This window comes from Leptodactylus fuscus, chromosome 1 (assembly GCF_031893055.1).
Source record: "Leptodactylus fuscus isolate aLepFus1 chromosome 1, aLepFus1.hap2, whole genome shotgun sequence".
Taxonomy (NCBI): domain Eukaryota; kingdom Metazoa; phylum Chordata; class Amphibia; order Anura; family Leptodactylidae; genus Leptodactylus; species Leptodactylus fuscus.
Window position 1 is genome coordinate 298,822,777 of NC_134265.1, and position 25,127 is coordinate 298,847,903.

At 40.5% G+C, this 25,127-nt stretch overlaps 1 protein-coding gene and 1 non-coding gene across 2 annotated transcripts in view; both read right to left on the reverse strand.

The window, feature by feature from the left end:
- GPM6A (glycoprotein M6A) overlaps positions 1-25,127 on the reverse strand; it is a 127,322-nt gene that overhangs the window by 15,944 nt on the left and 86,251 nt on the right. Inside the window, exons 3-4 of the mRNA XM_075258477.1 lie at positions 13,575-13,731; positions 4,895-5,048 (exon numbers count right to left, since the gene is read on the reverse strand). Of these exons, the coding sequence (XP_075114578.1) occupies positions 4,895-5,048; positions 13,575-13,731 (311 nt within the window). The remainder of the gene's footprint in view (positions 1-4,894; positions 5,049-13,574; positions 13,732-25,127) is intronic.
- Positions 3,400-3,502, reverse strand: LOC142190908 (U6 spliceosomal RNA). Its single transcript, XR_012714555.1, has one exon. It is a non-coding gene; the product is annotated as a U6 spliceosomal RNA (small nuclear RNA).

A 25,127-nucleotide genomic window follows, 5' to 3' on the forward strand; every position in this document is an offset into this window, starting at 1 on the left:
AGGTGATTTATTATGACTAGCATTACCAGCATGTGCCAGTCTTAATAAAGAGCCAGACAGACGCAGGGCGCACCTGATTTATCAAGAGGATACGAGAGTCAGGAACTGGTGTAGATTTACTGTATAACTTAATAATATATCATAATGGCAATAATTTGTAATGCATCTTTCTCATGGGGACTCAAAGTGCAGGGAGCATGGTGGAGTGGGGGAGTTAGTGGCTGCCATACGGGTGCTTATCCCTAATGCCCATGCAAACATAGGGAGAACATTCATGAAGATGTTGCCCTTGGTTAGATACTAACCCACGACCTAGTCCTGCAAGGCAATAGGTCTAACCACTGAGTGACCGTGTGTAATAAATATGTCAACCCCAGCCTGCCCACATTCACAGAAAGTGGTGAGTGAGGTGCAGAACGGAGAAAGTGCTGAACGTTTGGTGTAAGGGTCAATTCACAAAAAGGAACCCAGTGAAGTCAATGGGAGGCTTTATTTTTTCAGCGTGGAAATTCCACACCAAATACCTCACCATTTTCCTCCGTGTGAATGGACCCTAAGAAAGTACTGTATATACTCGAGTATAAGCCGACCCGGATATAAGCCGAGGCCCCTGATTTTACCACAAAAAACTGGGAAAACTTATTGACTTGAGTATAAGCCGAGGGGGGGAAATGCAGCAGCTACTGGAAAATTTCAAAATTATAATGGTCAGAGTTTTTGGGTGCAGTAGTTTCTGGGGAAGGGGAGGGGGTGTTTTGGTTATCAGTCTGCCCCTTCCCTGAGCTTGAGGACCTGGCTGAATATAGGGTATCTGAAGTGCTCCTATTAACCCCTTCCCGATGGAACAGGAGCACTGCAGATACCCTATATTCAGTAGATCGGGAACTTTCAGACACAGGGATACCTAATGTGTTTGTGTTTCACAGTAATTCTCTACTTTTATATGTATTCTAGGGAAAGTAGTGATTTAGAACTTTTATTTATTTTATTTTTTATCATACTCTTTAAAGCTTCTTTTTTTTGCACTATTTTATGAGAGATTCTATACATTACTACTGCAGCTGGTCATAGACCCCCCCCCCCAAAAAAAAAAATAAAAAAAAAAAATAATAATATATATATATATATATATATATATATATATATATATATATATATATATATATATATATATATATATATATAATCTTTTTGCTTTACTCGAGTATAAGCCGAGGGGGGGATTTTTTTTTCAGCACAAAAACTGTGCTGAAAAACTAGGCTTATACTCGAGTATATACAGTACCTTGCACCAAATGTGCTCAACATTGTTACCCAACTATGCAACAAAACTGTCATAGACGGGATAATAAATTTCTTCCCATAAATTATTTTTAGCTTATTTTTAATGTTTTGCCTACTTCACAAAATAAAAACACTTAAAATATTGTTTTTCTATTTTGCTGCATTCAATGTCTCGTAACATTATTATTTATATGTTGGTGAAGCTGTACGGACAGGGCCATTATTGCAATTGCACCATAGTGGTATGCTCTTTCAGCAATGTACTTTTAGGGAACACATTAGAAAGGGGTTAATGCTTACTTTTATTTTTCTTTACTATTATTTTTTTTCTGACCCACAATAAAGGCAAAATTCTGGCCATTTTACAAGGTCAGTGGTTACGGTGGTAGAGTTAGGGCTCGTTCACACGCGGCAAGAGGGGGAGGATTATGGCGTTGAATCCATGTCATAATCCAAACCCCTCACAATGGCGGTCTATGTAGATCGTTAGCGCTCTTTTTTCCAACATGCTGCTGACGGAAAAAAGAATCGACATGCTCTTTCTTCAGGCGGATTGCGCGGCTGAATCAGCCGCGGTGTCCGCCTCGCGACAGTATCCTCTGGACTAGGCCTATTCATTTGGGCCTAATCCGGAGAGGAGAGCCGTGACGAGATGCCATGCTCTGCAGCCATGACGGAATATGACACGCGGAATCCCTATGTGAACTAGGCCTTAATGTAATATTTTATTTTGGGCTTTTCCATTACATGTTCTATACTATTTGGGTCTATTCAAATGTGGCAGATTTATTGAAGACATTTTTGCATTTAAAAAAAAAATCCATTCATGTGTTACAGAAACAGCCCGAGATGTATAGAACACATTTTCAGTCAAATGCATACCAGACTAAAGGTATTTTTTATTGTCACTTCATCATTACCCAGCTATGTATGGACCCCGATCCCAGAACAGCAATCTCTTCTCCCATATTATATGTAAGTCCACCACTTTCTTACTGCAGAATTTTTATATTAAAGGGGTTGTTCAGGAAGTCCCTGCCGCACATCAGCAGCCTAAGGTAGTGACTTCCTTTGTCCTTTCCTTAGGCCGCTGATTGGCGTCAGCAGTCACATGCAGCAGGGATTTCTGCCCGAAGAAAACATTGGAGCAGCAGAGCTGGACGATGGTGGGAGACACCACAGATAAATGAGACACAACAAGAGTGGAGGTCGCACTGGACTGAGCAGCTCCAGCAGGTGTATAATCTGCTAGTGGTGTAGGGGATGAGAACAGCCACAATTAATGTGTGTATAGAGAGGCCCAGTATTTTGTATATATAAATGTAAATAGGCTCCTATTGCCCACAATATCACAAGATCAGGGCACTTAATTGAAAAATATCTGTAGCATTGCAAAGATCATACCCACATCACCACTATATAGTAAGAACATATAAGGTAACAGAACCAATGTAAAGTTACACACACGCCAGTATTACATAAGCCAACCTACATAGGACAAAATGTGAAGCATATACATAAATCACTGCTCACCAGCTGCGACCTCCACTTCACCAGCTTCACATTTTGTCCTATGTAGGTTGGCTTATGTAATACTGGCATGTGTGTGTAACTTTACATTGGTTCTGTTACCTTATATGCTCTTACTATATAGTGGTGATGTGGGTATGATCTTTGCAATGCTACAGATATTTTTTCAATTAAGTGCCCTGATCTTGTGATATTGTGGGCAATAGGAGCCTATTTACATTTATATATACAAAATACTGGGCCTCTCTATACACACATTAATTGTGGCTGTTCTCATCCCCTACACCACTAGCAGATTATACACCTGCTGGAGCTGCTCAGTCCAGTGCGACCTCCACTCTTGTTGTTTGACATCTGGTGTTTTTATATGTTTTTATGTGTTTGTGTTTTCCTGATACCAATATTTTTTACAATTAAAAACATTTTTGTAACAATAAATTTAGATTTAAAATCAAAAGAATTTTTTGTGTTATTTATACATTGATACTTAGTTGGTGCTTTGAGTTTTTGCGGGTATCTTTGTTTTTTATCTAGTATTGAGATTGCTTTGGGTTTGTTACCACAGATAAATGAGTACGTTTAAAAAAAAAAATGGAACGCTTCACGAATTTGCATGCCATCCTTGCGTAGGGGCCATGCTAACCTACTCTGTATCATTCCAATTTTAGTACATGTGCTGCCAAAGCGAGAATAGTATGAGGTTTTTTTTTTTATTCTTCACCAGCCTCATTTAAAAAACTGGTTATCCTAGACAACCCCTTTAATCAGTTTCCTGGATGTTGTCAGGTGCTGAATGTCTAATACTAAATGGTAGAAATTTTACTAGCGTTGCCTGCCTGACTTTTCATTTTTTTCTGAACAGATTAACCAAAAAATTCAACAATTTTGCCAAAAATTGTAAATCTAAAATAAATAATAATGATTCTAAGTGATATATTCCTATAGTTTCTATAATATTATGAATAGATTAGCTGTATTGTTATGTGAGATATGACAATTACAAACACAATAACCTGTACAAGCTATTCAAGCTTCAAAAACATCACAAACATCAATGGAAAAAAAAAAGGTTTCTTATTTTATCAGACTGTCCTGGAATGTAATGGCCATTGGCAATCATGAGCCTTTGTTAGGCAGTATGCACAAAGCTGCACATATAGACAGGCCATGACTGAACGTCACGGATGACACATGAATGACATCCGTGTGGCACCCTTGCTTCCACAGCCCCATTCACTGCATTGAGTTACCACAGGCCACAAAATGGACAGGAATAGGCCCTGTCCTGAGATTTGCCCCAGGTTCAAGAACCCATATACTGGCCCGTGATAATATATGATCATGTGTAGAAATGAATGAGTCCATGGGATAGCCATGAAAGACAAGACTAGCACACTGACAATATATGTTCAACAAAAATAACAATTCTTAAAGGATTAGGTAAATCCCTTGAGAGATACAGTACCACCTCATAACGCAATGCTATATTTTACAAAAGGAAAATGCTCTTTCTCCAGTCATTTCCTTCCATCTGTCTCATTGATGAAATTTGTACTTAGACACACCACACACAGCTTACAGCTCTAGCCCATTGAAGTCTATGGAGAAAGGATGTGGAGGAGGAGGATGATCTGCTAAGGCATAGAGAACATAGAGAGAAATGATGAGACCCGCGCGCACCATTCAGTGAGTGTTTTATCTCACAACAGATACGGGCAATAGTTCAATCCAGTTCTTTTGCAAGATGAAATTTCTTACTACATGCTACAGTCAAGTCTCATTATCTGTCCTTCACCTCCCCATCCTTAGTCCATAGACTTCAATTGGGATGGATTATAGCATAAGATAGACAGGGACTGGCAAGTACAGAGGCTGGAGGGGAGTGAGTGGAGATGTGAGCATTATTATATAGTATACAGAGATTACAATGTTTGCTATTTTCACCTTTACAACATGTTATGATATTTTACACCCGGATTCCATTCCTTTCTGTGCTCTGTGTATAAATTACACTTAAAAAATTACAACTGTTCTATATTATAGAATATATTAGGTAATAAAATATAATAAAATCACATACCAAACTGACGAAGATCCAAGCAGAAGTTAGCTTCATTAACTAATGTAGCATTTCGGCAAACGGTCCAGATATTGAAGTACATGTAAACTGGTAGGGAGGTGAAGGCTGTGACTCCAAGCCAGGCAAGCATGAAGAGGTATGTCAGCATAATAAACTGAAATATAAATAGACACATTAATAAAGCTTTACATATACAGCAATATATACCAGTAAACACTTTTTATTTTAACTTTACAATAAATTGTGTGAATTTCAGTAGTATAATGACTATCGCATGTCTAGGAAAAAAAACTCGCTATCAGAGTATTATCCCACTGACCAATAAAACCTTATATATCTGTTTAAACAGGGAACGAAAGCATGCCATTGTAAGATAAGTAAAGTACTGTATATACTCGAGTATAAGCCGAATTTTTCAGCCCAGTTTTTGTGCTGAAAAAGCCCCCCTCGGCTTATACTCGAGTCAGCAAAAAAAAAATAAAAAATTATTTTTATTTTTTTTAGAGGGGGGGGGGGGGGGGGGGGTCTATGACCAGCCACAATATTAATGTATAGAATCTCCCATAAAATAGTGCAAAAGAAAAAAAAAAGATTTAAAAAAAATAAAAGTTCTAAATCATTCCTTTCCCTAGAATACATACAAAAGTAGAAATTTACTGTGAAACACACACACATTAGGTATCCCTGTGTCTGAAAGTGCCCAGTCTACTGAATATACGGGATCTGCAGTGCTCCTGTTCTGTCGGGAAGGGGTTAATAGGAGCACTGCAGTTTCCTTATATTCAGCCAGACTGAATTCCAAGTGGGGAGAAGAAAAAACAGTCCTCAAGCTCAGGGAAGGGACAGACAGACAACCAAAACACCCCCTCCCCTTTCCCAGCACCTACTGCACCCAAAAACTCTGACCATTTTAATTTTTGAAATTTTCCAGTAGCTGCTGCATTTCCCCCCTAGGCTTATACTCCAGTCAATAAGTTTTCCCAGTTTTTTGTGGTAAAATTAGGGGGGTCGGCTTATATTCGGGTCGGCTTATACTCGAGTATATACGGTCAGGGCCGCCGATAGGCCAGTACTACTGCTACTGGCGTCAGGGGCCCGGCCAAATTTAAAAATGGGGGGGGGGGGGGCGGTTTTGGCCCGCCACCATGTGCCGGCCCCCTGGCGCCGGCAGCAGTCATTGTATGTCCTGTATCAACTCAGATCTGGGGGCAGAAATGGAGGGGACATGAATCTGGGGGCAGAGATGTGGGGACATGAATCTGGGGGCAGAGATGGAGGGACATGAATCTGGGGGCAGAGATGTGGGGACATGAATCTGGGGGCAGAGATGGGGGACACGAATCTGGGGGCAGAGATGGAGGGGACATGAATCTGGCGGCAGATGAAGGGTGTATATGAAGCTGGGGGAGAGACGGAGGTGGGACATATAATTTACGGGTGACTGTAGGAGGATTATACAGTGTGCGGGCAAATGGAAAATTAATGAGTGGGCGGAGTCAACATAACAGTGGGTGGGGCTAAATTTCCTGCGGCGCGCAAAGCACATTTTGTCCCTCTTTTGGTTCTTCAAAAGTTGGGAGGTATGGGTACAGGGGGCAATGGAAAGATGTTAGAAGGTGGACGGGGGGGGGGGATTGTTGGGGCATCAGGTGTGCGGCACTGCGGAGAGGGAATTGGGGCAATAATATATAAGTTTTTAGCTGGAGAACTACAAAGCGCTCAATGCCTCCAACGGTATGTGTGCTTTGTATTAATAATGATGTAGGCCGCTATGCTACTAGCATAGCAGCCTGTTTGGGGGTGGGACTTTCACTTTAAAGGAGTGTTCACATTGTGTTTTTGGCCTCCCTTGCCGGGATACGCTGGTAACCAGTCACAATCAGCTCCCCACTTATCCCTGCACGGAGAACTGCAGGCCCCCCTTTTTTTTAATGGCCAGTTCTTCGTGCAGGGATAAGTTGACAGCTGATTCTGACTGGTTACCAACATATCCTGGCAAGGGAGCTCAAAAACGCAATGTGAATAAGCCCTGAGGATTTATTAGGAGGGCTCTTATAAATGGTGTTGGCTCTCTATAGGCCTGTCACACGTAGCAGATTTTACCTGCAAATAGAATCTGATTAAGCCTTGTAATGCTGCTAAATAAAGGGAAATATAATACATAATTGGTATGACGCAAAATAAGGTAGTTTTAAAATGGCGGGGGAGGGGGGGCCCAGACACTTAGGCTGTATGGGGCCCCAAAATTCCTGATGGCGGCCCTGTATACGGTACCATATTTGGAAAGAAATTACACATTAAGATTTAATCTATATTTAACATTTATAAATTTGTGAAGTTTTGTTTCAAAACTTCAGGTTTCGTTGGAATGTGTTCCAAACAATTTGCAAGAAAAGATGGCAACAACACCTGCGCGCTATGTATGAATGAGGCTTTATTCCAGTAAAAGTTACTGCCAGCAAACAATTATATTCCCTCAATGTATCAAGCTCACAGGAGTATGGGATCCACGTCTTGTGATGTTCACCTGTCATTTTTTTTTTTCCTACCTAAAGGTGCATTCACACGGAGGAAAATGGGGCTGAATTTGGTGTGGAATCTGCCTCAGATTCAGCGCTGAAAAAAAGTCCTCCAATTGACTTCAATGGGTTCCTATTTCTGGTAGCAGAGAAAGGAACCCATTGAAGTCAGTAGGAGGCTTTTTTTTTATTTTATCAGCGGTGAATCTGAGGAGGATTCCACACCAAATTTAGCGCCATTTTCCTCCGTGTGAATGCACCCTTAGGGTCCATTCACACGGAATAAACGCGCGCTCATTTTGGCAAAATACACATGTAAAAATAAGACTTCCATTGACTTCAATGACATTTTTTTACACGTTTAAAAAAAGCACATCAAAAAACAAATCAAAATACACATGTAAAATGTCATTGAAGTCAATGGGAGTCTTATTTTTACACGGGTATTCTTTACACGTGTATTTTGCCAAAATGAGCACACATTTACTCCGTGTGAATGGACCCTAAGGCTGGTAGCCCACGTTGTGTTTTACATTACTTGCAAAGTGGATGAGATTTTGGCCAATCCCATCCACGCATTCCAGAAAAAAATCTGCAACTATTTCAAAAACGCTTGCGTTGCGGACTTTCTGTGAAAAACGCGTGTGACAAAAAAATGGTGCGTATCCATTGCGGATTTTACCGCGGTATTCTTTGCAACGATCCGTTGTGTTTTTATTTTTTTATGTCTTAGCATAAAACAGTGAGTCTATATAAAGTAATTTTTCCTTTTTAAGCCATGTAGAGTTGCAAAGTACATCACTCTCCATTGTGACATCCTTGTCACATAGTTTCTCATCTAATAGTTAACAGTCAGTCTCACATTGTGTTTGTGAGGGGGCAGTGGGATATTACAGTTATCGATAGTCACACCAGAAAGGGATATACATCAATTTTATACACTTGATAAAGAGCACTGTTTTGCCGGAAACGAGTAATGTGTAAAGCTTCAATAAAGACATTTTTACTGGACCAGAGCTGGTTCCTCCATTTTTGTGGGAGTCATCCCATCATTGGACATCTGAAAGGGAGGGAGTATACTGTATCTGTCATAACCATACTGACCACCAGGGGTCATGCAGTTTTAGTTTGCCAATGCTGCAAATGACCAGCATAGGGTTAAGGTTTTTATAAAAAAAAAAAAAAAAAAAAAAAACCACTCCGACATTAGGTAATGGCTTGGGGATCAGCTATAGCAGTGTTTTTTGGCATTTGTTTCTGTTACTTGCTGTGATTTTCTCCTGTTTGATCGAGCTTTGACTTGGCTCACTTGATCTGTTTTATCCATGTATTAACCCCTAGCCTGAACCGAACCTTGTCAACTGAATAACACTGATCATATATGACGTTTCTTTAAATATAGATTGTGAGCCCCATATAGGGATCACAATGCACTTTTTTTTCCTATCAGTATGTCTTTGTAGAATGGGAGGAAATCCACACAAACACAGGGAGAACATACAAACTCCTTGCAGATGTTGTTCCTGGCAGGATTCAAAACTAGGACTCCAGTGCTACAAGGCTGCAGTGCTAACCACTGAGCCACCGTGTTGCCCATTGCCTTCCTATTTCTGACCCAGATCTGTCTGATTACATATGCTCACCATCTGCAATTTGACTGCCCAATGTTGAGGTTATTCTGCCCCAAAATAAATTCATCCATTGTCCCAGATTGTTGGTCCCGGTCTCTGTTTTCCAGATGTGTTATAATACCACATCTATGGAGTTGGGGGAGCAGAGACAGAAGAGTGACCAGGCAAGCGCCGGCACAGGACTATCACACCCTTTATTATTTTATACAATGTATCAACTGTTTAATTAAAAAAATGTATAACGCTTGATAACCCCTTTATCCCCACAATACAGTTCACTGGTAGAAAATCAGACCAAAAAAAAAATAAAAAATCATGAGAAAAATAGTAAAACAAAAATGTAAGACAGGATCAATAGGGAAGCACTGAATAAAGCTACAACACTGAATGGTTTCTGTAAGGAGAAGGCATTTATTGAATAGGACACTGCATGGTATTAGGAGACTATGGAGTGGTCACAATACTATACAGTAGTAAAATAAATCTGATTTCTCTTAAGAATCCTCATAGTAAAATCAGGATATATTCAGCCCCACAGAGTGTATGTATAAAAGGTCACCCTTCCTCTTTCTTACTGATACTAGTAATAGATGAAGAATATACATTAGGAACCTTTTCATTGTACCAGATCTAAACCCCCTTCAAGTGCACATTGAGCTAGTTTTTCAGGAAATCCAGGTAATGTACTTAAATATGTGCCTGACTATTTCCCAAGTTCGCAGACTGCTGCACAAATCATGTATTATTAGGGTGTATAGAAGCCAAATGGATCCTATAAGGGTTATTTCCTGAGTTCCATCTGTCCTCCTGCTAATTAGAATCTGCTGCCTATCAGCTGACAGTACTTGGCACCAATTACTATAGTGTTAATAAAAACCTTTCACACTTTATTAGTGAAGAATTCCTCCGTCACATTAACTCCTGTGAGGTGTCTGACTACAGCAGAAAATCTATTAGATTAAAGATAATGTTCACAAAACATTTATGGCAAATGGCAACAGTGATCAATGACAGCTATAGGGTGATCTAGTATATGACTTTCAACGACATTGCTTTACTGTAGCTAGTATTCTTAGCCAATGTTTTCTAGATTGTTTAGGAACCATTTAGAACAGTATATTGATGGCCTATCCTTAAATCTATGGGGGTTCAATAGCTGGGACCTCTGCAAATCAGCTTTCCAGCACAGCTCCTGGTAATGTTTATATGCCAGGAGCCATGCTGCTCCCTCGCCATACAAAGTGTAGAAGCAACTTCAGGTGCTGCAGTGCTGTCTCATAGACTTCAGTACCTATACATTGCTAAGAGTCACACGGCCATGGTACAGCTGATCTGTGAGGGTCCCAGCTGTTGAAACCCTTTAAATCTAATAATGATGGCTTGTCCTAAAGGAAAGCGATCAATATCACAAAAGACTAGGGATACCTGATTTTTACAGGTTATTCATCATCTTTAGATATTTCAATTTATTTTCAGACCCCAAATAAGCAGTTTACAACCACCTACTAGTTTGAAACTCATCTCATGTGTGTCCCTCCCAGTAATACATCCTGAATGTATATTCTTTGCATCCACAATGCTGCTACACTAGCTTTATTCTGGAACTTCATACCCTTTATTATACAGCCCTGCATGATGTTCTGTGCCCTGTGGCAACAAAGATACTAATGCTGCCGTTATGTATTATTGCTTCCATCTTACAAGGCAGATTCTGCTCTAAGTTCTCTCTGCTCTCTCTACACTGAGGTTTCCTTTGTGTTTGATCTCCCCACCTTGAAGACTCTGCCATATTAAGGGTTTCATATAACAAGTGCAACCAACATGAGGCAGCCTCACTGCCCCTCAGATTACTTGGGGACACGGTCTTATTTATAGACAATGCTTGCCATGTTTGGAGAGGGGGGCACTGTAGTTACCACTGTATTAAGGGCAACTGTCTGGGGGCACTGTAACTGTATGGCGGGTACCATATATGTCATTGTAACATATTGATATCACTCTTTTATATGTTAAAAATGTGCATTTATCTGCATGTATTAAAATTTTCCATATATTTTATTATATATTTGAATTGTAAATATTGGCCTGCATTTAGATTATTTTTCAGATAGCTCTTGGTTTGTTTGGAAACTATGGATCACTGTTTTCTCTATGCTCATATCATCCATACGATCTCCCCCCTTCCCTTATAATACAGCTTACTCTGATGTATACAATCTCTACCCCATTCTTATTATTTTCTCCATCACTATAGGACTCTGACAGCAGAGGGTGGTAGTGAGCAGATGACATCCGTCCGCCCTGAGCTGCCAGCTGCTAGGAGCGGTGAGCTGCCAAGTCAGTTTCACAAGCAGCAGCACAACCAGCTATATGAGGAGTTGAAAAGATTACAACAGCAAAATTGTAGAGGATTTTTAACACTATTTAGAGAGTTGTTTGAGTTATCATTTAGGAACAACATAAACAACATAAAGCTAGATTCACACTGCGCTTAGGCCCTATGCCAAAAACTTGGTGTAGTTGGTACACAATTGGTGTCCGCTTGACAGATCAAAGTGAACTTTATTTGCCTTGTCTTTCTTAAGACAAATACCAACATAAAATATGCAAATATATACAAAAATACATTTTTATGCCATAGACTTGTTTTCTAAAAAAACATCAAACATCAAATATTTAATAATAAGAACCATGACTGTCATATGTGCACTTTATGGATACTGTACAGTGTAGGCAGTGAGTGCCCAATAGTACAGCATGGTATGGTATAGTATGGTATGGTATAGTATGGTATGATATGGTATAGTATAGTATAGTACGGTATGGTATAGTAAGGTATGATATGGTATAGTATGGTACAGTATAGTATGGTATAATATAGTATAGGATATTATGGTATAGTATAGTATAGTATGATATGGTATGATATTGTATAGTATGGTATAGTGTAGTATGGTATGGTATAGTATAGTTTAATATGGTATGGTATAGTATGGTTTAGTATACCATCCACATTGGCCTACAGGCCCACTACCACATAAAAGACAACATTATTGTAAAAAAATATAAATTTATTGAAAAAATACATAAATAAATAATAATATAAGTTCAGAGGTAATTGGTGCAACCAGCAATAGATGCGATGAAATACATACTAATAGGCTTCCATGGGGTAATATGCTTTATAATTAGTCAATGCAATATTCAATGAAGAAGATACTCCATAGAAGTGGGTATCATTTGCTATATATGAGTATACAAGAGCTTTGAATCACTAAAAATTCTTACTAGAAAGCCAATGTGTTTACACTTAATGTTACAGACATAATATTGCAGACATAAAGAAAAGCATGTGAGCTACTTTGAACATTAGCTGTACGTATATCATGCACCGATACGCGCGTATCGGTGCATGATATACGTACAGCTAATGTTCAAAGTAGCTCACATGCTTTTCTTTATGTCTGCAATATTATGTCTGTAACATTAAGTGTAAACACATTGGCTTTCTAGTAAGAATTTTTAGTGATTCAAAGCTCTTGTATACTCATATATAGCAAATGATACCCACTTCTATGGAGTATCTTCTTCATTGAATATTGCATTGACTAATTATAAAGCATATTACCCCATGGAAGCCTATTAGTATGTATTTCATCGCATCTATTGCTGGTTGCACCAATTACCTCTGAACTTATATTATTATTTATTTATGTATTTTTTCAATAAATTTATATTTTTTTACAATAATGTTGTCTTTTATGTGGTAGTGGGCCTGTAGGCCAATGTGGATGGTTTTGATAATACTACCTAAAATTGCCCTATATTTTTGTCTGACACTTATGGTTTAGTATAGTATAGTATGGTTTGGTATGGTATAGTATGTTATGATATCGTATGGTATAGTATGGTATGGTATAGTATATTATAGTAAGGTATGGTATAGTATAGCATGGTATGGTATGGTATACTATATTATAGTAAGGTATGGTATAGTATAGTATGGTATGGCATGGTATATTATGGTATGATATAGTATAGTATAGCATAGTGTCTCCTCTCTTATAGTATAAAGCAGGCTTATAATTGTTAAAAAAAAAAAGTCCAGTCCAATATGGGAATTTTTATACGTGTTCAGGGAAATTCCCTGGAAGTAGAAATAGCCGTAGGCAATACCTGAACCACCATATGGTGCTCCTAATCACTGCTTGTAGGGAAGAACGGTTCTGTAATATTTATACAGAATAGAAAAAAAACCTCAGCATTTTTCTGTATGAAAGCTGGGGCACACGGAGGAACAGTACAGCCTCGTAGGTTCTAGAGTGTATTTTGGCCAGGTATATGAAAGTTTAAAGTCATGTTTGAAGGTTTGACCATGGGTGAGAGCCATATAAAAGTCCAATAGTACATCAAGGTTATGAGTTATTCATGTCCAGGTTCCAGAGTTATACTATACATGTAAGTATGTTTTCACACCTTAATACAACAAATCTAGACTTTTCACATATACAGAACAGAAAAGGGACATACCCATGCGCTCACACATCTACCGCAAGTTGTGATTTTGAAATCCCCATAGAGATCCTTAATGGCACCAGTTGTAAAGAATCCTTCTACCATCAGCAAAATGCCGTAGACAAAGAAGGCAGCTGCTATCCCATAGATGACATACTTGAAGATATCAATCCTAAATATCAAAGAGATAAAAGATTTCAAGATTATTGCTAAGGCTAATGTACTTGCAACACTTGCTTTTATCTTAATGACATATACAAATACATGAACAGTATACAGTGCCAGTATATACAGAAGATAATAATGTATTAAACCACATCGACCAGTAAAGCAAAAGGAAAAACAGCAAATTGGTCTTAATGATTCAAAGCAATATGGGAAGAGACTGGAAAAGTAAAGCAATGTTCTTAAAAGGGGTTTCATAGCTTTACATTAAAGTTATATTTGACTTGGGGTTTTGCCAGTAGTAAAAACTTTCTGCCCTATACTCATGATTATCAGCTCACTATCTGGCGGTATCATGAAAGATCCGAACTCTTGCATAGAATAACTGGAACACTTACTGTATGTATAGATAAAGTGGTCACCAATATAAGAAGTTATACGGTTATACAAATATGTAGAAGGGTTTACCTCTGTGATTTACTCTTATTTTTTATATAGTTTTGCCAACATAGTCAGGATTTAAAGGGACCGATCATCATTAAATTAGGACACAATATCTTTTATTCAGGGGCACGGTATGTGGAGTTATTATATGCAGCAAAAGTGAGTAGACAAAAAAATCTGGAAGACTAATGTGTCCAGAAGAATAAAGCTAACTTATTATTTTATTGAATTTTTATTGCATCGTCTATATCAATATTGTTAACTGGATGCACTGTAACAGTTAAAAACCTCCCCTTTCTAGTTGCCCAAAACTTGTTATTTAACTTATAAAATGCTCATTTAAATGACATGCACAGTCCAATACATTTTGAACACCAGGGGGAGCTGTTGCAAGCAGGTAATTGCAATATTTGTGCGGAGTCCCTTTTTAAAAATAATAATCAATAGTTTACAAAGATAATCTTAAATGTATATCAGTTTTGTTTTTGCCACTTGTAATGATGACACAAACTTTTGAAAGGTTGATTCACAAATAGCAAATTACATGGATACAATAACAAAGTTTAACATTAACTGACCCTGTAACCTGCTGCAGCATACTGTCACAGAACACAGCATAGACACTGGAAGAGTCAAATTAACCCTTTGTGCCACAGCATTTGAAAGCTTTAAAGGAGCCATTACAGACACATCCCCTATCCACAGGGTAGGGGATAAATGTTAGGTCACTTGGGATCTGACTGCTGGAACCTGCAGCAATCGGGAGAACAGGGAACAAACTCTTCTCCATTCTCTTCTTTGGGGCTGCTGGAGATGGCAGTCCTATAGAAGTGAATGGAGCACTACTTAAGCAAGTGCACTGGCATTTAATTCACTGGCAGGATTCTGAGGGATTTTTATTTCCTCTTCTCCTGACTGCAGGGGGCTCCAGTGACTGGACCCTCAGTGACCTGACACTTGACAATATCCTGTGCAAAGGAGCTGTGTCTGTAGTTTCACAACTTTTAAAGGGAGTCTGTCACTATAAACCAGCATATCAACCCAGGTAGGAGAGGAGCAACTGAACTAATCAGTGATTTCCCTTTATGAACTGTTGTTGCCAAGATAACATCGTATTTTACCAAATATGGAAGAGAGCTCTTTGGAAGAAGAGTGTTGCCATTGCTCCCAAAAGGTAAGTAGCAATGCTCTCGCTGCTCCAAAGAGCTAATTTGCATATTGGCAAAAACAGCGATATCTCAAAGAGGGTGTGTTCACATGGAGGAATTTGCCATGGATTTGGGATATTGCCCTTGAATCTGGAGCAGATTCCTCCCAGAATCCACCTCCCGTTGTTTTCAATGGGTGGCAGAGATCCCAGAAGGATGCGGAAGAAAGAAGCGTCCTACTCAATCTTGTTGTGGATTCTCCAGCTCGAAACTCCCTCCTGATTAGGCCCATTCATCTGGGCCTAACCAGGAGTGGGATGCCACGACGGAATGCTGATACTGCATCAGTATCCGGCAGAAATTCTGGTGGCAGAAAATGAAGAGGAATTCATTTTCATTTTTCCCAGTTGAGACACTAATTCACAAGAGGAAAAAGCCGTTTGATGCAGGTGACTATCTGTGGGGCTAGGTTGATATGTTGGATTCTGATGACTTATTCCCTTTAGGTTACATTTTGCTACATCCTTATGGATGTTCTGTATAAATTGATCATTGACCATGGAAATAACCTCTGTTGGGCCTAGATCATGTCATTTCAACAATATCACGTACATTCCCTTGAATACAACCATTTGGCAAACACAGATGTAACTAACTTTTCTAGCCACATCATTCTTTCCAACTGTGCTGAGGACATACAGTGGACAACAGACACTAGAGTGTCATCCAGGTACTGTATACCATAGACACTACTACTACAAATGTGATACGGGCCCATTGTCTTCTTGAAGCACCAAGCAAGTGTCAAAGCTCTTTATTTGTTTGATTTTGCCAAAGACAAAGAATACATCTCCTCCACATATCTCAGAATGAGTTTGTGGCCTCTTTCTAGAATCTGCCTGAAAGCAATTACACTGTCTGCACTTTCTGTACAGCATCATAACATGACAACTGTTCTAGAAGATCAAAATAATCATGTGTGACAGCTACAAAATAGTCAAAAGGAGATAACAGAAGACATCAAATATATTAATACAGCTGAGAAAATTATCAAACAATATACAGGATTATACTAATGTTATATACCTAATGTTATAAAATATACAGTAACATGATTTTGTGCTTTAAAGGGGTATTCCCATAACTCTTGTTCTGCAGCCTGCAGGGCTCTGTGCTCTTTTCACTTCCTGGATTTCTCGGCACATTGGTGGGCGGGGTTTCACTTGCTCTGCTATCTGCTATGTTTGCAGTCAGTAATGAGGGATTAGTTGTAAATGCATTACCACCAGGGGCGTAACTACCATAGAGGCAGCAGAGGCGGCTGCCACGGGGCCCGGGCCATTAGGGAGCCTGGTGACAGCCGCTACCGCTGCATTTTGTTTTTTTTTTAAATAGGCCGTTGTTAGGGCCCCTATTCACTTGCCGATCCTGGCTGGGCCGGGATCAGTAAGTGACACCGCAGGTAAGGGAACATAACAAACAGTGTTACTTACCTCTCCACGATCCTGCCAGGCCTCCTTTCTGATGTCTCTGACGTCACATGAACCCGGCCTGCGTCCCGGGTCATGTGACGTCTGACGTCATTTCATAAGGACGCCAGCAGAGAAGACCGTGTAAGAGCCGGGGACAAGTAAGAAACAGTAATTTTTTATGTTTTTATCCCCCCGGGTCTCCGATTATTATACTCTGGGGTCTGAAAAGACCCCAGAGTATAATAATTGTTTATGGGTGTCCACTATGGGGTATAATACTGTGTACAGGGGCCACTATGGGGGATAATACTGTGTGCAGGGGCCAGTAAGGGACATAATACTGTGTGCAGGGGCCAGTAAAGGACATAATACTGTGTGCAGGGGCCAGTAAGGGACATAATACTGTGTGCAGGAGCCACTATGGGGGATAATACTGTGTGCAGGGGACACTATGGGGGACAATACTGTGTGCAGGTGACACTATGGGGGATAATACTGTGTGCAGGGGCCAGTAAGGGACATAATACTGTGTGCAGGGGCCAGTAAAGGACATAATACTGTGTGCAGGGGCCAGTAAGGGACATAATACTGTGTGCAGGAGCCACTATGGGGGATAATACTGTGTGCAGGGGACACTATGGGGGATAATACTGTGTGCAGGGGACACTATGGGGGATAATACTGTGTGCAGGGGCCACTATGGGGGATAATACTGTGTGCAGGGCTTACTAAGGGACATAGAGTGCGGAGGAGGGGGTCGGTCGAGGTCTTCGACGTCGGTGTCGGTTGGGGGGGGGCATGTCAAAAGTTCACCACGGGGCCCCGCCATTCCTAGTTACGCCACTGATTACCACAGTATAAAGCTGGTGCGGAAACTGATGTAGCAGAGCTGGATTTGAGTCAGCTTGCATTACATACAGAGGTAACAGACTCCTTATCTCAGCCCTTATCAGCCAAATTCAATTACAGCCAGCTGATAAGTGGAAAAGCTGAAGATAGACAGCACAGTAATCCCGGAGCTCTCACCTCCCCCCTCCCCTATCTGAGGAGCTCTCCGTTGCTTGTCAGCCCCCCTACTTGACAGCTGGATGCTGGAACTAAAAGAAACGATTGCTCAGGAACTGCAGGGGGGGGGGATTCAAGGGCATTGGAATCAGTGGAGCAACACTTATTGAAAAAGATAAAGTGTTAAAGTTGGCAGAGATGGTAAAAGGTCCTCTTTAACATATTGTTCAGTGAGTCCTGTTACTTGATGTGTGGCACCCTGGGATAATTCCTAGGCTGTCCGTATGCATAAAGATTTAACCAAAATACAGCAGATATTTGGAGTTTTTATTAGAAATATGTACTTGTAATGTCTATGTTTTTTTATTATTATTTGCATTGAACAATAACTGTTTGGACAAAGCAAATAATTATTATCGCAAACTGGTTTCCCTACTGACTGAGCCACAAGCTCCATTAACACAAAGATGATGTATTTTTTTTTCTTTTACTTCCTCTCTATTCTCTTTCAGTAGTACATTTCTTTCCCTGTATGATGTATTAGTATGTATCTGCAATGGAGTAGTGGCAAAGTAGGAAGGCGAGTACTACTCCTTGTTTTATGTTAAATTACTGTCAGAGACTGAAAAAAAGAAAATCATGGAGGTCTGACTCTTATAGTAGGTCAAATAGCTCAACCACCAATGGGTTATGGAGGTACAGTTGCTGTTGGATAAGAGTATGCCAAAAGCTTACGAAAAGTGATGTGCAAAACAGAAGGTTCAGTCTTTAAACAACATCATAGTCCAGGCATAAGTTCGATTCAGTACCAATAAACATGTTATACAGGTATTCAAAAACTGGCAAAAATAGGTGCAGGTATAAAACTGGATCAGGGTAAACATATATTGGTTCTAACCGTGAAGATTTAAGATAATGACCAGATATGGGTTTAAAATACTGGACAGTGGAGCGGAGGCTGTGGAAAGCTGAGTTTTAGTGGCTTCATTCTCACAATATAAAGGCACAGACCTAGGAGTTTTGCATTTGTGATTTGGAGTACAGCCATAGAGCTAAACAGAACAGGACAGGGTCTAGACTTTTGGTTGCAGACGTTTAGGATATATGGGGAAGACAGTAGAGTCCACCAGAAGAGAACAACCACTAAGAAGATAACCAGGCCACTGATGTTGTGCAGCCGATTCTCAAGAGGTTCTAATTCGAGTCTAGGTAAAGTCTCCAGGGTACAGAACCAAGAACCGTGCTACAGGGTCTGCTGAATACAGGCACAGGTGGGCACAGAATGAAAACTTAGTCAAGATACAAAATCCAAGCAGTGGACAAATTCACAAGGTGGTGCATAAGGCAAATAGATCCTCAATGACTAGCACTGAGGCCACTATACAGGTGAATCCAACACTATGTCCACCACTGTGGTGTGAATGCAGAGCAAGGTTACATCACTCAAAATGCCCTAACAGTGTGCTAAGGATGTCCTACTGTTTTATTCATATCTAAAACTTAAGAACAGAGAATTAACTCTCCAGCCTTGTCTCAAGAGTGTTTGTAATGCATACAGCACATTTTAAGAGAAAACACTAAACATCCATTCCCTCCATCTCAACATATACCCTCTCGGGAGAATGATAATTTACAAGTAAAATATTATTACACTTATTGGAAAAATCCTTAATGCAACCTGCACTTTCATTTTACATTAAGATTTGAGAGTGCATATTAGTATGGGAAGTCATTAACACTTATGTACTGTTAGTGACATTGCATCTGCTTATACAGACTTGGAGTTTTTTGAAGATACATTTCTGAACATTAAATTTACTGTATTCACAGCCTGACACCACAAAGGATACTCGTACATGAAAATGTGGTTTTAAGCAGAAGAAAATGAGTTAACGGGATTATCTGCCTTACAGAACCCATTAAACCTTATTAAGACATTCGAAGTTAACAGAGGGGATCCCACAGTCACATCCTTTATCAATTAGCCAGATTATATGTCCTGCAAAAGTTTTAGGCAATGGCGACAATGCTGTGAAGTACGAATGCTTTCAAAAATAATAGTTGCCAATTAACACAATTAAATGGTCACTAAGTTTTCTGACAATTTAGTCTTATTTAATAGAGCATGTGATTCTAGACCGAAATGTAATGCACCTTCTATAACCCATGTATGCCAGAGGTTTATAAATTCTCACCAGGATGCCGTTCCAATAATGGAACTCTTGCCATAAATGGGTTAAAGAAGACCAGAGATATCAGTGTTGTTACTATTGGCTTCTGATATCACTGCAGTGACAGAGGGTCCAGCCTCACAGCCCCATGATGGTGCATTTCTATAGTCTTGCACAGTAAAGGAGGGGCATAAATAATATGTCATATCATAGAGGACATGAAAGGTCACGAAACGTCATCTATAAAAATGTTGCTGCTTTCTGCCTGAAAACCTTTCTAAAGTTGCTACCAATAGGGGTCTCCCTTCTAGATAATTTGCGGATCACTCCCTGTTACTAGGTGAGTTCCATCCATAGCTAGCTTTACACTTAAAGGATAGGCCATAAAAAGCATAAGTCTGACAACCTCTTTAAGACAGGTTCATAGTGAGTGACAAAGGGAATAGAGAGTGGCGAGGGGCTGATTTCTTCTCACAGCCTCTACCCATCTGCAGACAGCTTCTTCTGTACACTACAGGCACTGAGAGGTTCTTTAACCTCTACAGTATATAATGGAAGATCACTATGCACTCCTATATACTTGTCACAAGCTCTTTGTGTTATAGCTGATGGGATATTAGTCTCAAACAATAAGAAAATATTCTTGACTGAGCTCAGATCTCTCTTTTTCTGGGTCAGGGATCTGTTTAGCTGCATCATACCTGCAGTCCAGGTATAGGACACTGGGTATGAAGGCTTATATTGCCAGCCAGACCTTTCGCATATATAAGCAGAGAACAGATTGTCCAGCAAGACCTTGCACAAATAAAAATAATTTCAAATCAATATTTTGTGTGACCCTGTAGAGGAAGAGTACTGAAAATTATTATATGGTCCTCACAAAGCCCTGATCTCAACATCTAGTCTGTCTGGGATAACATAAAGACACATAAGGATTTGAAGACATTTACATCCACAGAAGATCTGTGGTTAGTTCTCTAAGATGTTTGGAACAAACTCCCTGCTGAATTTCTTCAGAAACTGTGTAAGAGTGTATATACAAGAATTGGTCACACCAAAAAATTTTTCATTTGCTTAGTTTTGCCAATTCCCAAAAATAATTACTTTTATTTTTTAAAGTATATATGTATATATATATATATATATATATATATATATATATATATATATATATTTATATAATAAATTGTATGACCAAAATTATAGAAACTCTGTACATCAGGCCGTACATCAGACATACAGCGTCTGAAACTCCTTTCCACATGAGAGGTTTATTCAGGGACATCAGGTCCGTAGGGTTTTTACTATTGACAAACAGAACTAGCTTTCAACATGACTTAAATTCAGGACAAGAATTGTATATATCTAAAGTAGTCCATGTTTTCCTAAAAGTCTCAGCTGTATTGTGCTCGTCATGTTATATTTTTCATTCATACAATACATCAGATGAGGAAATATACTATACAGGACATTTAACATACCTTTTGCAGAATTAAGAATTTCAGAGGCTATGTACTTACCATGGCTAAAGACTTCAGCTTATGGGACTGTTAGGTGGCTGCCTGTTCTTTGCTTAGGGTATAGTGCATTGTAATGGTCTTACTGCTAGGGGGAGCTTTATATTATATTAGAGGAACAATTAATACTCCCTTCTAATATGGGGAGCCATTGTACACCGCTTTATTTATTAAGACAATCACAGGCAGTGGCGTAACTAGGAATGGCAGGGCCCTGTTGCGAACTTTTGACATGGGGCCCCCTCCAAGAGGGGTACATGGGCGTGCAGGCTGTTTGTGAATAAGAGGGTGACGTGGGGTGCAGGGTGTATATAAGCAAGAGGGGAAATGGGGGTGCAAGCTGTGTGCGAGCAAGAGGGTGATCTGGAGGGGGGACCCCCCATTCCATCACACTCTTGCTCACCCACAGCCTGCACCCCCATTCCCCCTTCTTTCTCACACACAGCCTGCGCCCCCAGGTCACCCTCATTGCTAACACACAGCCTGCACGCCCATGTACCCCTCTTGTTCACATAGGGCAGAATGGGGGGGTGCAGACTCTGAGTAGGAGGGGTACATAGGTGTGCAGGCTGTATGTGAGAAAGGAAGGAATGGGGGTGCAGACTTTCTCACACACAGCCTGCACACCTATGTACCCCTCTTCCTCACAGCCTATACATGAGTCCCCCTGCGAACTTCCGGTTGGCACATGCGCAATGGAAGGGCGGCAAGAAGACTTCCTGTTCCTTAGTGAATTAACCAGGGCTGGGTATGTACTTCAGGGTATGGTCCTCGGGTTACGACGAGCCTGCTGCAGAACCTCATTTTCTGAATGCTATACAGTGTATAGCATTCGGCAAATGAAGGCTGATTGTGTAGCAGGCTCGTCCTTGCTACAAGCAGGTAAGTATGCTGTTACCAGTTGACTTTTTCTCATTGAAATGAATAGACCAGCGTTGATTGGCCAGTTGCCAGTGATTTGGCCAATCAACGCTGGTTCTGCCAGAGGCTCGTCTGAGGAGGCGGAGTCTAACATCGGACTATTCATTCCAATGAGAAAAACTCTTGCCTGCCTGTAGCAAGGACGTGCCTGCTGCAGAATCAGTGTTCATTTGCCGAATGCTATACATATATATAGCATTCGGCAAATGAATATATATACTGTATAGCATTCAGCAAATGAGGTTCTGCAGCAGGCTCGTCGTAACCACGAAACAGTATGCCTATACCCCTGCTAGACATGGCAAACTCTCAAAACCGGAAAGAGATCTTCGACCGGAAATAGGAAGGGCGGGACTTAATCCTTTGTTATTGTTGTCAAAGGGGGACTCATGTATATCCCATTCCCCCATTGTACACTGACCTGTACAATCCGGGAAGCTCCGCCCACAAAAGACACTCAGTCTGTGTTAGTAGATTAAAGGACCTTTGATGACGTCATTATGACGTCACGTCCCAGGTCCTTCTATCTACTAGTATAGATGCCGGCACAGGGCCTGGGGACTGCGGGCAGGAGATAGAAGTTTCTCCTGCCCGCTGTCACTATGCAAGTCCTGGGCGGCCCCTGCTTGGGTGCAGTAGTAAAGGCAGCAATTTGACTTACTGTCAAAAGATGGACTGTGGAGGAGACAGCTCCTCTCCATCTCCAGGCAGCCCCCCGTGCTGCAGTAAATAGGGCCCGTTACGTGCTGGAGTTACACCAGCAGGTAACAGCCTATTTAAAAAAAATAAATAAATACAGAGTGGTAGCAGCTGTCACCGGGCCCCCTAGTATTCCGGGCCCTGTGGCAGCTGCCTCCGCTGCTTCCCCGGTATTTATGCCCCTGATCACAGGACATAGTAAGTAATGGAGGCAGAGTTCCCTGAGAAAAATGAATATCAGTATGTAACTATAAATGTCTGTTCACATTAACGTTATGGCTTCTATAATCTTCCCTTGAGGAATCCCATTCAATTATAACGCGGTCATGAGGCTTAACAGGTGTCCGTAGAGTTCCTGGTTTTTTTTTGTTTTTTTTGTTTGTTTTTTTTTAAAGCAAAAAAAGACTATAATATTGTAATTTGTCACTCAAATGAGTGGTTGACATATACTGTAGTTCATGGCTTGGCCTGTTCTTTGCATAAACTTATAGTTCAAGCTGATATAAGAAACTGTGTAATATTTCTTAGGGCTAGTTCACACGTGGGCAAAGGGGCGGATTTTGACAGCGGATTTCGCTTCAAAATCCGCCCCTTTACAATGGTGGTCTATGCAGACCGCCGGGCTTCTTTTTTTCCGCTAGCGGCAGGCTGCTGCTAGCGGAGAAAAGAAGCGACATGTCCTATCTTCAGGCGGAAGCCGTGGCGCGATGGGCTGCGGCTTCCGCCTAGCGGCAGCACCCTCCTGTGTCGGCTCATTCATTTGAGCCGACATAGGACGGGAAAGCCGCGACCGCGATGGTTCGCCGCGTCTCTCTCTGTGTCAAAACCCGCGCGGACGGTTCACATGTGAACTGACCCTTAGCACAGAAAAATGCTTCTTTTTTTCGTTTAACAGGCTTTACTTCTCTTTCCCCTGCACTGCTATAGTAACTTTCACTCTTTGATACAGCTTATCCTTCTCAATATATATTTTAGGCAGGATGAACTGAACAATAGCTGAGGCCTGGTTCACATCTGCGTTTGGGTTTCCATTTGGGAAGTTCACTTGGGGACACCACGAACAGAAACCTATGCACATAAAAAAGCGGTTACTTTAGGAAACCGACGGGCCCTATAGACTATAATAGGGTCCGTGTGGTTTCCGCACAAAACATGCGGAGAGAAGAGTGCAGCTTGCAAAACCAAGTGCAGATGTGAACCGGGTCTGAAAGAGATGCATGCAAAGACTCCTGTTTAGGCCAGGGTCCCACGTAGCGTAAAACCATGCTGTTTTACAGTACCTGCAAAGTGGATGGGATTCTGGCTAATCCCATCCACATATTGCAAAAAAATATCCACAGCGGACATGTGTCGATTTCAAAAAACTTTGTGTCAATTATACCTACGGAAATGCTGGTGTTTTCCCTTTAGGTATAATTGATGCGGAAAACTCTGTGGACTTTTCGTGAAAAGCACTGCAATTAAAAACCGTGATGCGTATCCGCCAGCTGTGGCATGCATCATGGGGCCTTAACCTTAGACTCATGCTGCAGAAAAATAAGAATTATTGACCGCAGTGCATGTCAGTACTTCTACATGATCCTGGAGTTGTTTCTGGGTAAGAGAGAGAAAATTAGAAAGCAGATTCTCATCTACTTACTGTGAGCAATGTGTGGCAACTAGTCTCTACTTACCAGCTTAAGGAGAACTTCAAACTAAAAATAAAGCCTCCAGAGGAGAAAAACTGCTAAACTACAAAATCCAATGGCCAGAAATAGTATAGCTCCTCACATACATACACCTGCTTATCCTAAAAATTCACCTGAAACCTGCTTGCAGGACTTTTATCTCCGCATTTTTCAAGCAGAATGGTGGACGGAATCCCCAAATGGTCATAATTGCTCCAGTTATCTGGCACTTTTCAGTCTCCCCCTACCCCTCCCTGGTAAATTGACATTCACTCTAAAATCTATGAGCCACTCTTTTTGCTAAAAAAAATAGAAATATAAGAAATAATATAGAAACATTACATTACAGCTTCATATAG